The sequence below is a fragment of the Mesoplodon densirostris genome, chromosome 1, assembly GCF_025265405.1.
Source record: "Mesoplodon densirostris isolate mMesDen1 chromosome 1, mMesDen1 primary haplotype, whole genome shotgun sequence".
NCBI lineage: Eukaryota > Metazoa > Chordata > Mammalia > Artiodactyla > Ziphiidae > Mesoplodon > Mesoplodon densirostris.
The window spans coordinates 43222082-43237500 of record NC_082661.1 but is presented as its reverse complement, the minus strand read 5'-3'; the positions used below and the strand labels follow the sequence as shown (position 1 = coordinate 43237500).

The 15419-nt window shown below is 34.3% G+C and overlaps 1 protein-coding gene across 17 annotated transcripts in view; it reads left to right on the top strand.

The window, feature by feature from the left end:
• PCDH15 (protocadherin related 15) overlaps nucleotides 1-15419 on the top strand; it is a 729696-nt gene that overhangs the window by 288509 nt on the left and 425768 nt on the right. For all 17 annotated transcript variants that reach the window (XM_060118371.1, XM_060118174.1, XM_060118091.1 and 14 more), the window contains one exon: nucleotides 9216-9335. In XM_060118371.1, coding sequence (XP_059974354.1) covers nucleotides 9216-9335 — 120 coding nt within the window. The remainder of the gene's footprint in view (nucleotides 1-9215; nucleotides 9336-15419) is intronic.

Genomic DNA, 15419 nt, shown 5'->3' with positions numbered 1-15419 from the left:
TAGCATGTTCTTCATAGTATGTAACAAAAGAGACTCACAATATCAGTGTGTCCCATTTCTGGTAATGATAGCTTTTATCATGTTGGAAAGACAGTGTTTGCCAGGTTTTTCTACTATATTTATTCATTTTTGTATACTTAATAATTAATAAGTAATTAAAACTATTTTGTGGAAAACGACTTTAAGACTTTGTAAATATCCTGTTCCTCATCAAACCTTCACCTAACATTTTTGTTAGTGATTTATGAAACATTGATTTTTTGAAAACCATTGATGAAAATGCGAATTACTGTGGTTGGATATATTTTCTTCCTTCTTTGCCCCTTGAGCATTTACTGAGTGCTTTTTCAGACATTATGCAATACACTAGCAATAAAGTTTTGATTACTAATGAAAAGGTTAGCGTGCTGAAATGGTGAATTTGGGGATTCATGAAATAATTTACTTGCTGAGAACCAACCTGTTTTCAATAGCAGTAATTATTTAATACAAGTTTTCTGAAACACAGGCACAAGCTAAATTGGATTTCTTTGTCTTTCTGTAAAATATATCAAAAGTATTTTTCCTTAGGGCCAAACATAAATTATCTTTGATGTAATACATCATCCAAATTGTATCATTTCGGATTACTGTATATCTTGGTTCTGTTATGTGCCAAATTATATTTATTTCCTCTTTCATTTCCTTTTCTTCTCAAAAGTTTCTTAATAGCAAATTGCAAAATTTTTGAAATAATATATTTCACAGTGCTTGAGAATTAACACTTCGAAGCCAGACAATCTGTGTTGCAGTCCTTATCTACCAAATATTAGAAGTATGACATCAGGCAGAAGTTCTCAGCCTTGGATTCCTTAACTGTAAAATAAATATAATAACAAAAAATAATGTTAAAAAGTTGTATTGAGGATTATAAGAGATAATGCTTTTAAAATACTTAGTATAGGTTCTGGCCATCTTACACGTCATCTTTGCCTTGGAAGTATGCTTTTTAGAAATAGTTATATTTCTATAACTATTTTTTAAAACCAAGGGGGTCTTTGAAATGAAATGCAAAAATACATTTGTAAACAGGCAGTAATTAGTGGAACACTGTTGAGAACTTCAGCTTTTTCTCACAATGGTGAAATGTCTCTGAATCTATTCAATTTGAGCTTTCATTTTCCTGATCAAATTTTTAGTTCTGTGCTACTCTTTCACATTTCATTGTGACTATATCTTCTGTTTCCATTTAATATATGTATTTTTGAACATCTGCTCTTCTCAGAGCCATTCTGGTAGATCTAAATGCACAGATAGTCTCCATGATGAAGCATAACAGAGAGATTCCATATATAGTTAAGAATATTTTCTACACATTTTATATCTGTTTTCTTTATAATTTCTAGGTATAATAAGGTGATTTTTTTAACTAGGAAAGGTTTATTATATTTTAATGTATAAATAGTTTCAAACTTACAGAAACATTATAAGAATAATACAAGCTTTTTCTCCAAACCATTTGAGAGTGTTACTGAAAAGAGTCTTTCTTACCCCAAATACTTTAGTGTATATTTCCAACACATAAGGATATTCTCCCACATAACAGTACAGCCATCAGAAATCAGGAAATGAACACTGATACATTACTACTTCTGATCCGTAGTTACCATTCCAGCTCCATCAGTTATCCATAGAATGTCTTTCTTTTTTTCCACAATGCATTAGTTATAAACATTTATTGAATTCATATTCAATGAAGACATTGTCCTTGGCCTCAAGGAGTTGACTATATTGGTAGTTTATAATCTTTTCTTTTTTGGTTTATAACATTATGTATTTCATGTGTTATATTTTGACTTCTGTATACACTACAGTGTGCTCACCACCTAAAGTTTAGTTTCCATCCATCACCATACTATTGATCCCCTTTATCAATTTTGCCCTTTCTCTATCCCCTTTTTCCTTTGGTAATCACGACTCTGTTCTCTATATCTATGTGTTTGTTCTTGTTTGGTTTGTTCATTTAGATTTTTTTTTTTTTTTTTTTTTTTGCGGTACATGGGCCTCTCACTGTTGTGGCCTCTCCCATTGCGGAGCACAGGCTCCGGACTTGCAGGCTCAGCGGCCATGGCTCATGGGCCTAACCGCTCTGTGGCATGTGGGACCCTCCCAGACCGGGGCACGAACCTGTGTCCCCTGCATTGGCAGGTGGACTCTCAACCATGGCGCCACCAGGGAAGCCTCCTCTAAGAGTTTTATAGTGTCTGGTCTTAAATTTGTCTTTAACCCATTTTGAGTTTATTTTTGAGTATGGTGTTAGGGAGTGTTCTAATTTCATTCTTTTACATGTAGCTGTACAGTTTTCCCAGCACCACTTATTGAAGGGGCTGTCTTTTCTCCATTGTATATCCTTGCCTTTTTTGTCATAGATTAGTTGACCATAGGTGCGTGGGTTTATCTCTGGGCTTTCTATCCTGTTCCATTGATCTATATTTCTGTTTTTGTGCCAGTACTATATTGTCTTGATTATCTACATGAATTTATTTTTAAAAATGTATTCAGAGGAAATAATTTTCAATATTAATTATCTAGCTTTCATGATAAAAACAAAGTCAAGATTTTATACACAGGTGCAAAAGCTATATTATGTTAAAGGGAAAATGAAGAACATATGTAATTCCTTTATTATATTTTTCTTTTTGATTTCAATAAATCACTGCAAGATAATACCCACTGAATGTGAATTCAAGAATGTGTACTATTTGGTACTGATTCTATAAGTTTTAAGATAAACTTCAAATAGACATTTGATTTGGTTGAATGTTTAAATAAAACAAATGTTATATTAATGAGTTAATATAAAACCAACATAATGGTCATAGAAACAGTGATTTGGCCCATAATAAACTCTCAATAAATAATCACAGATTCAGAGATAATGTAATATTGCAATTGTGAGAAAAAGCTGAAGTTCTCAGTAATATGCACCTGTTTACAAATTCATCACTCCATTTCATTTGTTGGACCCCACTGGTTTTTAAATATATTACTATTTCTAAAGCATATTTGTGAGGCAGGGATGACATGCAAGAGAGATTCATAAAATTACTTTTTCAGAGAAGGAAGTTAAAGGCTGAATTATAGCCAAAGCTTGAGTGACTTCTAATTTGGAAAGATTATTTTTATGGAAGATGATCTTTAGATCATGCAGTATAATTGAGAAGAGCCTGAAAATAAGTGCAAGGGCAGAAGAAGACAGTAACTAATCATTTTAAAATAGGTGTATTTTCCAGAACAACATAAGTTAGAGTTCAGGAATTTACAATATCTTGTATAGATGACTATGGAATCACTGTAGATAATCTTCAAAGGACCATGGAGTATGATCAAAGTGCCAAAAGATATTATGGCCGCTGTTGCAGTTAAATCAGCAATTGTTCCATAAAGTGCTACACAATAGCCGTATAGACTTTGATGAGTTAGAAAATGGGAGATGAATCTTTACCTGTGCAAAATCAAATACTCAATTTTATTTGTTCACTGTTGAGAAACTGGATCAAGAGTGTATTAGTCAACATAACTGAGAGATACATAGATGATAGATAGATAGATAGATAGATAGGCTGATTGATTTAGGGATATAGCAAGGGAGATTGATCATAAGGAATTGGCTCACAAGATTATGGAGGCTGAGTGGTTCTAAGATTAGCAGTTGTCAAGCTGAAGACCCAGCTGGTATAGTTCTAGTCCAAGACCAAAAAGTCAGAGAAACAGGAGAATTGATTGTCTAAATTCCAATCTGAGTCCAAGTCTGAAGGCAAGAGAAGGCAGATGTCCTAACTTGAAGACAGTCAGGAGCAGAGAGTGAATTCTTCCTTACTAGCTTTTTGTCCTATTCAGGTCTTCAGTGGATTAGATGAGGCCCACCCATGTTTGGGAGGGCAATCTGCTTTACTCAGTCTATCAATTCACATGTTAATATCATCCAGAAACACCCTCACAGACACACCTAGAATAATATTTAACAAAATATCTGGGCACCTCATGGCCCAGTCAAGTTGATGCATAAAATTAACAATTACAAGGAGGATGGATTCATGCTACAAAAATATAGGAGAAAATCATTTGTGTTTGTTCTTAAGAGAATAATTGCTGCGAAATGGCTGTCTAGTACACAGTCAGATTACAATATTTGTAACTGAAAAATAGACATGTATTAGTCCAATATAGACTTATACATAATCTTGCTCCACTAAAGACAATGTTTCTGTTTTTATAATGTCTATGAGTAGATACAGAGCACCCACTGCCATTGTTGGTGTTCTGTCATTAAATGATTATTATATGTAAATCATCATATAGTGAATTCTAGTTCAGCTTATTTAATGTCCATGACCCTTCAGAAGTTCTATCCTTTTTAGAGGGGAGGGGAAATCTAAACACTTGGATTCTTGATGAAGTATGTAAGAAAGTAATACCACACCAATTGCATTTTAAATTATTCCTTTGGGGTGCCTTTTTCTTGAGAAGGTTTTCAAAACTGAATAATATCATCATTTGTATCAATTATTTCCCAGTTCAAGTGGTGTTATTTTAGTTGTGTTTATTATAAAAAATATTTTTTTCTTCTGGACTCTTGTACATTTTCTCTTTAATCATTAAAGCCATTGAAGTCTATCGGAAGGCACTGGTTTAAAATATGTATAAAAAACTATTTTAGATATTCAGAATTTATATATTTTCGCATTTTATTTCTACCAAAATGTCAATTTTCATGTCATTATCTTACATGAGACTCCAAGAAATATATAATAGATATAAATGTCAGGAGATTATTGTTACCTATCAATACAAGGACATTAATGCCAGTGGCATTATCCTATCACTAAATATGTACATTTAACACAATATTATGATTAATGGAGTGCTTTCCAAGATTCATCCTGCTCAATATTTTCTTCAAAATGAACAACATACCATTTCTTTGCTGAATATAAAGTTGGCCTAGAGTGACATCAACATTATGGTAGTGTAAGATGTCCCTTCTTTAAGTCCCCACTTTGAACAAATAAAAATTAGCATCTATCTATGAACAAAAGTATCTCTGCTGTAGTTGTGGGATCCAACACCATGTGCAAAGAGACCTGGAAGTAGTTCTGCCCACCTGTGCATTGGGTAATAGGCAGAGAGACCTTGGTTTGGAATTTGAACTAGCAGAAGCCATTGAACTGGCTGAGCAGTGAAATGGCCCCAACTCCTCTGGGTCATGGTCTGGGGAAACCTGGGTAATACTGACTTGGGCAGACATCTATGGATGAAAGAGACTTTGTAAAAGTTCATTCCTCTCGAGGAGAGATTCCAGCCCTCTGTTGGAGCAACATGTGTGGGGCAGGTGTATTCATACAAGGTTGAAGAGAACCCCAGATGTAAGCGGGACCAAGAAAAATATCTGCAACTCAATGACAATTACAAAAGATTTGAGGAGGTATCTGCTACATCAAATGTGAAAGCAGCCAATGCAAATCTCCAAGAAACATAAAGAATCAAAGAAACATGTCATCGCCAAAAGATAACAATTATCCTACAGTAGTCTAACTCCAAAACATGGAACTTGGTGATTTACCTGATAAAGAATTCAAAATAACTGTTTTGAGAAAACTAAATGAACTACAAGAAAGCACAGAAAGACAATTCAGTGAAATTAGGAAAACAAGACATGAACAAAATGAGAAATTTAACAAACAGATAGAAATCATAAAAAAAAGAAACAAATTCTGGAGCTGAATAATTCAGTTAATAAAATGAAAAATGCAATATAGAGCATCTACAGTAGAATAGACCAAACATATTAAATAAAGTGTTTTTAAACAGAAACAACCATTAAACAAGGTTATATATTGATTTGTTGATGAAAATGTTGTAACCAGAGGCTTGCAGGAACTTAATCCTGTATTCCCCTCAGCAATGTAATAACCTTGAATTACCCCTAGGAGCATTGGTTCAGTATTTGTTAATTCAGTGTTCATGGTGTCTTTATAGTACAGAACTACCATGGATGATGAGAATCAACTATATTTATATGAAACTGTGAATACAATACTTCTGTGGGGAAATATTTCAAGTAAGATTAGTAAGGAAAATTTTCTCTTTTTTTAGGTTGGCTCAAGCAGCTGTGGCTCACAGGATAATCAATTAACTGAGAACTGCTCACCTTTTACATTCAAATTTCTCTTATGCATCTTCTTGAAATATTGAATTTTCTGGCTTTATTTTCTTTAACTTATGTGTGCATTTATGCATTTTTCTGTATTTTCCCAGTAGTTGTATAAAATCATTTGTGGAAAAACACATGAACTAAATAAGTAAGTGACACCCTCAGGCAGGTGCCCAAGGTGATAATCATCCCATGAATAGAATGCCCTTCAGAAAACCAAATTTATATTTCTGAGACTCGTTGAAATGTTAAAGGGCACAGAACATGACCATCTGTATGGCAAATGTGCCCTGAAAATTGTAAATAATAATGTATAGGGCAACACAGGTAGAACAAACAACCTGACTGTCCTGTGAAGATTTTCAACCTCCACATAATATTTAGAAATTCAGAAAGCACTAGAGTGCCATGTCGCTGTCATAAGAATAAGTAACAGTGATATGTGTGTATTTATATATGTGACATGTGTATGTGTACACAGATATGTACATATTTTTGTTGTGTACATAGATATGTACACATTTTTGTTGATATATATATATATATATATATATATATATATAAAGAAAATGAATGAAATAAGTTGCTGAAATCTATTTGTTAAAACCATTTTGCATGCTCTCTCTTTTGCTTGTTTGCATCTGGTATAGGCCATTTCATTGCACCCATTTTACTCTTTCCAGACCTTCCATATTAAAACAAAATACCTTAACACTCTTTTTTCTTAGCTATTTCTCTTATATTAGCTTCAAAGATTGCAAACGCTAGCCTATATCTGAACAGGTCCACCATCCGCGTGGTAGATAATGAATAAATGTGTGTAGCTCAATTATGGATCCATTTTAACGTTGCATTTTACATGTGTACGTCTGTGTGTAGATGTTTACTTATTCCAGTAGTGAAAATGAACAATCTGTTCTAAGATGTTTGGCCTATATGTACAACATTTTTACATATGGAAGGGAGCAAAACTCACTATTAAATGCTGAACTAATAACTTGATATACTACTTGAGTCCTTTGCTGTCAACAGCTAAATACCACATTTTAAAAGTAGGGGCAGAAGTCTGTTTTCAAAAATTTCAGACACCTATTGTTCAAGTTTTTTGGTTTGTTTCCTTTTGTCTTTTGCTTGGTTTTAATTTTTTTATTTCAACTCTGTGGCACAGTTATTTACTTTGGCAACAAAGATCTTTAAATACTCTAAGTTTGTTTTATTAGATATCTGGAAACAACTTGTTGGCATTGAATTTTAAATTTTCATAATTTAAAAATCAAGGCACAACTACATAGGAGTGGGTGAATTTTTATAAGAGAGAATGATGTTTTTGGGGACAGGGATTACATTAAAAAAATATTAAAATGTTGGCTTGGAAGCCTTTCTGTTAACTAACATTTCCAATGGTGTGCCCATGTTCGTATATGTGCTATTAAAACCATCTCCTCTCGCTTTATCCTCAGTTCTCTTTGAGCTGCAGAAAGTCAAAGTTTGCCTTTAAAAGCTGCCTGCCAGGAGAGCTGACTTTATAAATATGCTACTTTGTACTCACAGTTCCCCAAAGCATGGGCTTCCCAAAGCACAGTTTTAAAATCACTTCTTTAATCATAATTGTATTATTTTTCTAAATCAGAGGTTGCAAACTTCTGTGGTTGCTGTGCCAAAGGACGTATGAGGGGGGACATTAAATTCATAGTTTAATTCTCAAATCTGTTGCTGACTTTAGAACCAAAAGATTTCTTATAAAATTAGAACATTAGAAGATGTAGTAACATTGGCTCCATATTTCATTATGGCAAGAATTCGCTGAGGCTGAGTAGCAGCTACTATTTTAGAGGGGGAAGTGTTCCCCAGTTGCCATCATTCCCATTAGACTTGCTTCACTCTTTTACATTGCCTGATATCCCTCCAGTTATCTGGGTCTGTAGCCCCTGAAAATAGAAGTAAATGAGATAACTCCTTCTTTTTCTCTCTGAAACTATTTCTCCATGAAGGAATCCCATTTAAAACCTAACAAAACATATCTCAGAAAAAAATTTAAAAGTCTATGTTCTGTAGAGGCACAAAGCTTATGTTTATTGACTAAATTCATTTATTCATTGTGACAGTGTGATGATTAGAGAAGTAAAGTATAAAATATAAGAGTAACGAAAAGGGTGCCATGTTCTGATGTGGGGTAGGGAAATTCTGTCAGGAATGGCTTAGAAGAAGGCAATACTTAATTAAGTTGAAATGTAACTAATGAGAAGGATCCCAGCTAAAGCTTGAAGACAGGACTCTGGATGTAGGAATACAAAGACCTGCAAGTAAGAGAAAACAACAGTGATTCTCTGTTGGAGATCAATAAGAAATAAAGCTAGATGCTCAGGCCAAATGTGAAATCATGGTCTTATATGCCATTTTATGTTTTGTTGTTGTTTTAATCCAAAATGAAAAGATATTACAATTTCTCCAGTTCTGTCACACGATGGCTTTCTACTTAACCAATACTACAAGCACTAAAGAAAATCCCAGCTTTCTCTCTCCTCTGATGGACAGGGAATCCATTGTCTCCAACTCTCTCCCTTAAATTTGCCACTTGCATGTAATTACCAACTGGATTTCACTGATCTCTTTGAAATGGTTTTTGATTTTAAAATAAAGTAACTAATTCCTTCTTACAGTTTAAATCCTAGTTTGTAGATAACTTAATGCATCAAGGTTTTTTTAAGGAGGAATAGCAGATGCATTTCTCCATAGGACCTAAGATGCTAATGATCATAAATTGGTCCAAATGCGCTTCACACTGAATCAGGGCCTTCTATTTCTTTATCCAAAGCAAGGACCATGACGTTGGAAATTTCAGACTTTATAGGAACTCATGTGTTTGCAAGTGTTCTTTTGAAATACTTCAGATCTCTGGTTGTGGACAACTGCCTGCTTTTTTCCTTTGTGTAATAAATGTCTGTTTTTTGTGCCAGAACACTTCTGGTGTGCTGTTGATCAAATGAGAGTTGACAGTTTTTCTTTTGTTTTTTTTTTTCAGCTCACTCCAGTTGGCACCACAGTATTTACAGGATTTTCAGGAGACAATGGAGCTACAGACATAGATGATGGCCCAAATGGACAGATAGAATATGTTATTCAGTATAATCCAGATGATCCGGTATGTAAATATCTACTTGCAATGTGAGTTCACTATAAGGAATAAAATTAATATTTACTTCAGCTGACATTTATTATATTTCTCAATTGCTCAGTTCCTGGAACCACATTAGTAATTATACTATTATTAATAACTATCTCAAAATTACATTTTAAAAAATATTTGTGCTATACTTATAAAAGCTAGTTTTTGGTGAGTTTTGTAGGTAAAAGTTTAAAATGTATTCATAGGTATAATATGTCATTTTTATTCAATTTCCATTATGTTAGTGGACTCCTAAGCATTCTAAGTAAATCATTGGACATGATATTACCAATGTGATGTGTATGCTTTTTGGAACTTGCAAATTAATACCATCACTGCCCCTTCTCCACCGATGAAACCTGAGGTAGAAAAGAGGACAAAGCCTCTAGCAATAGGTTTTTCAGTTTTTGGTTTTTTTGCATTAGACAGTGGGACTTCTACATTGTACCTTAGGCTGTGAAATTATTTTTCCCAATGATATAGTATATGTAACACAAATAAAAAGAATTGTTTTCTTGAAGCTAGAGCTGGAAGTCCTACCTGCCATCTTTCCCTTCCTCTTTTCCCAGAGGCAGCTTCTCAGAACACCAAGGGCTCCCCAAAGCATAGTTTTAAAATCACTTAAGTGACTTTTTAAATTAATGCTTCTCCTTTAGGTTTAATGTTAGGAATATAAAAGTGGTGAAGTTAACATTGTATCTTTGTTTTTAAATTATATATTTCTTATATAAACTTTAAACAATCAAAAACAACCTGTTGAACTTTCAGAGACTAAGAGCTCTAAGTAAGATCTACCTCACCAATGGATTGTGAAAACTAAGTGAATTGTGAATGCATTTCCTCATCTTATTCTCACAAATCGATTAGTTAGTAGTAGTATCTCTATCACATAGAAGCGAACACAGGTTCATAGGTAACGTGACTTGCCTGGTAACACACACCCACCTCTAAGCTGGAGAGTCAGGACTCGATTTCAGAGTAATATGTGCTCCACTCTTCCTCTGTTGTGCTCTAAGAAAATAGTTGCAGCACTTGAGTTAAAATTTTCAAAAAAATTTTAAAAACAAAACAAAAGGCCCATGGGTATAGCAGGGTCAAGGGAAGATTTGGAGGGATTTTGTTTTTGTTTTTCCCCTAAAATGTATGCCTCCACATGTTTATAGACAGAGGTAATGAAACCGAGAGATGGGGAGATGATGAGAATGTGACAGCAAAGGACAATAAGTATGAGGGGTTACACAGAAGTCGAATGGAAAAGATCAAAGAAACAGCAGAAGGGAAAAGGGCAAGAGAAACATTTTTTTTTAAGTAGAAATAGGCAGCTAACTATACAGAATATTTCTAAACCATTTATTTTCTTTACTATTTAGATTTTTTAAATAATTAATTGTATGTGTGTGTCATGTTTCTAGCTTATATTTTATGAAGGTCATTTCCTAATCTTTACTCCTCAAGCTGTAAAAATGAAACTTCAAAAAAGTATAGAATGACCAGGCCATGTATTTTAGGGAAATATTTATTACACTGCATTAAAAAAAAAAAAAAAAAAAAAACCTACCCAAGGATTAGATATAGTGGGAGACAGAAATGTATTACTTGGAATGTATCTTTTAGAAGTTTTGTGAGGCTGAAATTCCTTGTTAGCTATGCAGTAATTCCTTCTGGATGCTTCCCCCTTTCAGAGATTTCCGGGCTTGGTGTGAAATATAATATGTACCTTTTACCACCTACAGATTGAATAAACCAATCATTCACATGCAGTTTCCAAATTGCGAAAGAAGAAAAAAAAATGTACTTTAGCAAGCTAGTGCTACTATGGAATAATGAAAGAAATTCTCTGGGCATGGTAATAATTCAGTGAGGCAAAAGAATAAGACATCATGACGGCACTTAAGTTAGGGTATATTGGAAGAGAAAGCATTAACCAAGTCACATCCTTACAGAGAGAATCCATCTTTAATCATCATAGAGAGTTAATGCAAACCTCAATGCCAGTTTCTTCTCTTATAAAATCTCTGAGAAAGAGCTATCTGATGATTTTTATATTCTTAAATTGTTAAATCTCTAGAAATTCTGCTTATAATTAATAGCATCATAATATTATCCTGCTTATTTCTTAGAGTTAAAACAAACTTGTATGTATTACAAATATATGTAACCTGAAAATGTGGCCCCCTCTGGCTTTTGCAACCACAATTAAAATTTTCTTTAAAATTAGTCTCACACTGTATGGTAAGTAGTAAAAGGTGTAGATTGGTCTGTTCTACTTAAAAATCTCAGGGTATTTTTTTTTTCCCCAGGGTATTTTTTGTTTTGTTTGTTTCCATCTGATGCTATGTTATTCATTAGCAGAAATCACAAATTAGTGACCTGGAGTTTCATTCAACTCACAAAATTTTGTTTGGCCACAAATTATTTTAAATAATTTCTGAGCCAAAATCTAAAAATCATGGAATTTCACATTCAAATTTAGTTTTCTCTTCTCTCTTAAGAAATAGATGTATGACAACCCTGGTCCTGATTTCCAATAAGACAGCATCAGCTAGAGTTGAATTAATGTTTTCCCATTAAGCAAACTTCTGTCACTCAGACAATATATGTATATCCATTTTTACCCTCATGACTTCACTCATTTACATTATCCAAGTCATCCTTGTAGAAATTTACGTATGTAACTTCTGCCTTACTGTAATACAAAGTATGGGTTCTTTTTTGTTTTTTGGGGTTTTTTTGTGGTATGCGGGCCTCTCACTGTTGTGGCCTCTTCCATTGCGGAGCACAGGCTCCGGACGCACAGGCTCAGCAGCCATGGCTCACGGGCCTAGCTGCTCAGCGGCATGTGGGATCTTCCCTGACCGGGGCACGAACCAGTGTCCCCGGCATCGGCAGGCGGACTCTCAACCACTGTGCCACCAGGGAAGCCCCAAAGTATGTTTTAATTAATTCTTCCCATCACTTAAAACACTGGCCTCTTGTGTTTCTGATAAGAGAAGACAATGGAAATTTGAATTATGTTTCCAGTATGTAATGTGCCATTTTTCTTTGACTGTTTTCAAGATTTTTATTTTAATTTTGAGTGCTTGGCAACTTGACCATGGGAGCATGCCAATGTAGAGTTTTCTTTGTAATTGTCTTTTTTTTTAGGGGGTTTGCTGAACTTTAATCTCTGAATTTGTCTTTCACCAGTTAAAGAAATTATCAGACACTATTATTTAATATTTTCATGACATTTCCCTGACTCTTCTCCCTCTGAGACTCCAATTACAGGCATATTAGGCATTTAAATACTGTTCCACAGGTACAGGCTCTGTTCATATATTTTCAACATTTTTTAATCACTTGGTTGCAAGCTGGGTGTTTACTGTTGATCTATATTCAAAGTTATAGTGTTCTCTGCCATCTCCATTCTATTCTTAAAACTATCCAATGTATCCAATTGTCTCTTTTTATTTATTATTTTTTAAATTTCAGATAGTATAACCTTCAGGTCTAAATTTTCCATATTTTTATAGTTTTTATAGTTTGTAATTTTTGGTGAGTTTCCCATCATTTCATTTATAGTGAGCATATTGTTTTTACACCTCTAAAAATAGGCATTGTTATAATAGCTGCTTTAAAAATCCTTCTCTGACTGTCTAACTTTGGTCTTCCATTGATTTTCTCTCTTCTTGAGAAGGGATCACATTTTCTTGTTCATTATATGTCAAATTGTTCTGGACTCTATCCTGGATACTGTGAATGTTGTATTGTGGAGAGACTCTTGATTCTGTTATACTACTCTGAGGAGATTTGTTTGTTTTTAACTTTAACAGAGAACTTGGTTGCATTCAAACTGGAAACTCTTTCTCTTGGGTGCAGTTCAATTTTCAATTCAGTATATATATTTTTTCTTAGTTGATCTGCTTGTAGTCGACCCCATACAGGTGTGGTTTCAAGATCAACTAGGGATCTGGACATAACTTATGCATGAAATTTTGTTCCTTCCCTTTCTGGCTCTCTCCTTTATAATATCCATCCCCCCTCACTTTCTGTCAGCTTTGGTTGTCCCAGAATCTATCCCTTTATGTCAGAAAGACTTCGGGCTTTCTATCAGAGTTTTAACTGCCCCCTCAAGGTGCCAAATCACTCTTCCCTCAGGCCAAATACCCAAGACGGGAGACTCACCCATGTTGTCTTTTCTTTCAAGTGTCTAATCTCCTCCAGAATATGCCTGCTTTTCTTATCTCTCCAGGGATGCAGGGATGTCAGGTATTTTTATTTGCTTGTTTTGTACTTTGTCCAGAGTTCACAGGTGTTATTTGTGGGAAGATTTAGTCCAGTGGGTCTTAGCCATATAGAAACAGAACACTTTATACCCAATGAGTTTCTTTCTTCAATATACCTTTAGAAGACTAGTACTCTTACTCATTTTTGCTTCTGAACCACATTTAGGGCTTTCCTAAATATTAGGCAATAGCAGCAATGATAGAAGTATTTCAAAGTTTTAACAGCAAAAAAAGAACATACATTTATTTATTCCATGATTGTGGATCTACAGTGATAAATTGTCAACTAGTTTACCACCAGCACTATTTTGTAACCAGAAACACTGACATTTCAAATCAAGTTCAGGATGGTTTCATTTATCTCTGTCCATTAAAAAAGAGGATAACTCTTTCCAACAAAAGAACATAAGTGAGGATACCCTCATATTAATGTGTTCCTAAATATCAGAGAAGTAAAAATATAATATCACTTAAAATTATTGACTCATCACATGTAGTAGTTACCAATTAACCGTACTATATGTCACCAGTCCTTTAGACAAGGCTTGGTAATTAGCATAATGTATTAGTTATCTACTGTTGGATGGCAAACTTAGTGCTTTAAAACAACACACTTTCATTTTGTTCAGTTTCTGCGGCTTAAGAGTCTGGACATAGCTAAGCTGAACTGCTTAGGTTCTCATGTGGTTACAATACATGTTGCCCAGATTAGTTCTCATTGGAGGTTTGAGTAGGGAAGAATCCCCTACCAATTAAACTCAGATTGCTGTTAGAATTAATTCCTTTATTGTTGTAGGACAGAGGGCCTTGGCCTCTTGCTATATGTTGGCTGGAGTCTGCTCTCAACTCTTAAAAACCACCCTTAGTTCCTTGACTGCTTACTTCCTTATACCTGCAAGGAGAGTATCTAGAGCTAGTTTTCAAGATGGAGTCTTATATGACATAAGGCAATCACAAGAGTGACAGTTTGTCACCTGTGCCATATCCTATTGGTTAGAAGCAAGTCAGAGGTCCTTCCCACGCTCAAGGGGAGGGGATTACACAAAGGTATGAGTTGCTCATCAGCAAGTGGGGATAGAGGAGGCTCCCTTAAGAATCTGTCATACCTACTATAATGTTCAGCATTATTATCATCATTTTGAATGTCGTATAAACTGATCTACTTTGGAAAAGCACTTTTGAGTCTTTTTGTTTAAGTTTGTGGGGAAAAAAATAGAGGAAATGAAGGTTCTATTCTGATTTTAATAGAGGATAAATTGAAAATAATCATTTGCATTATTAGGATCTTTTTTACCATACCTGTATTTCCTTTATGATGTAGATGAACAATTATACTAGGAGATGTGGAATAAATAAGAATCAGACATTTTTTTTACTATCCAAAATAAAAATAAAAAAATTAAATTGCCAAATGTTGTAAGCTCTTCACTGAAACAAAGCACTTTTATTTAACCTATTAACAAAATCAGAAGAGTTTAAATTGCACCTTTTTTGCCATTGTTTTTATTGAATTTTATCTAGAATAAAGAAAGAAGAAGTTTGGGGATGAAGAACTGCTTAACTGATTAACCAAATTTAAAGCGAAAGCATTTGTGTTATTTTCCAAAACTTTCTGGCTCTTCCTCTTTTTGGAGACATGCCAGAAGTGAACTTTTTTTGGGTTGGAGAAAATTCCTTGCTCTGGCTAATGAGATATGGGTCCAAAGAATCAAATACAAGTCACCATTTCCCGTCCCACTGCTGCAGTGATTGGAGAAAAACATGTTGAGGTGAAACATGCATTAGCCCGAGCCCC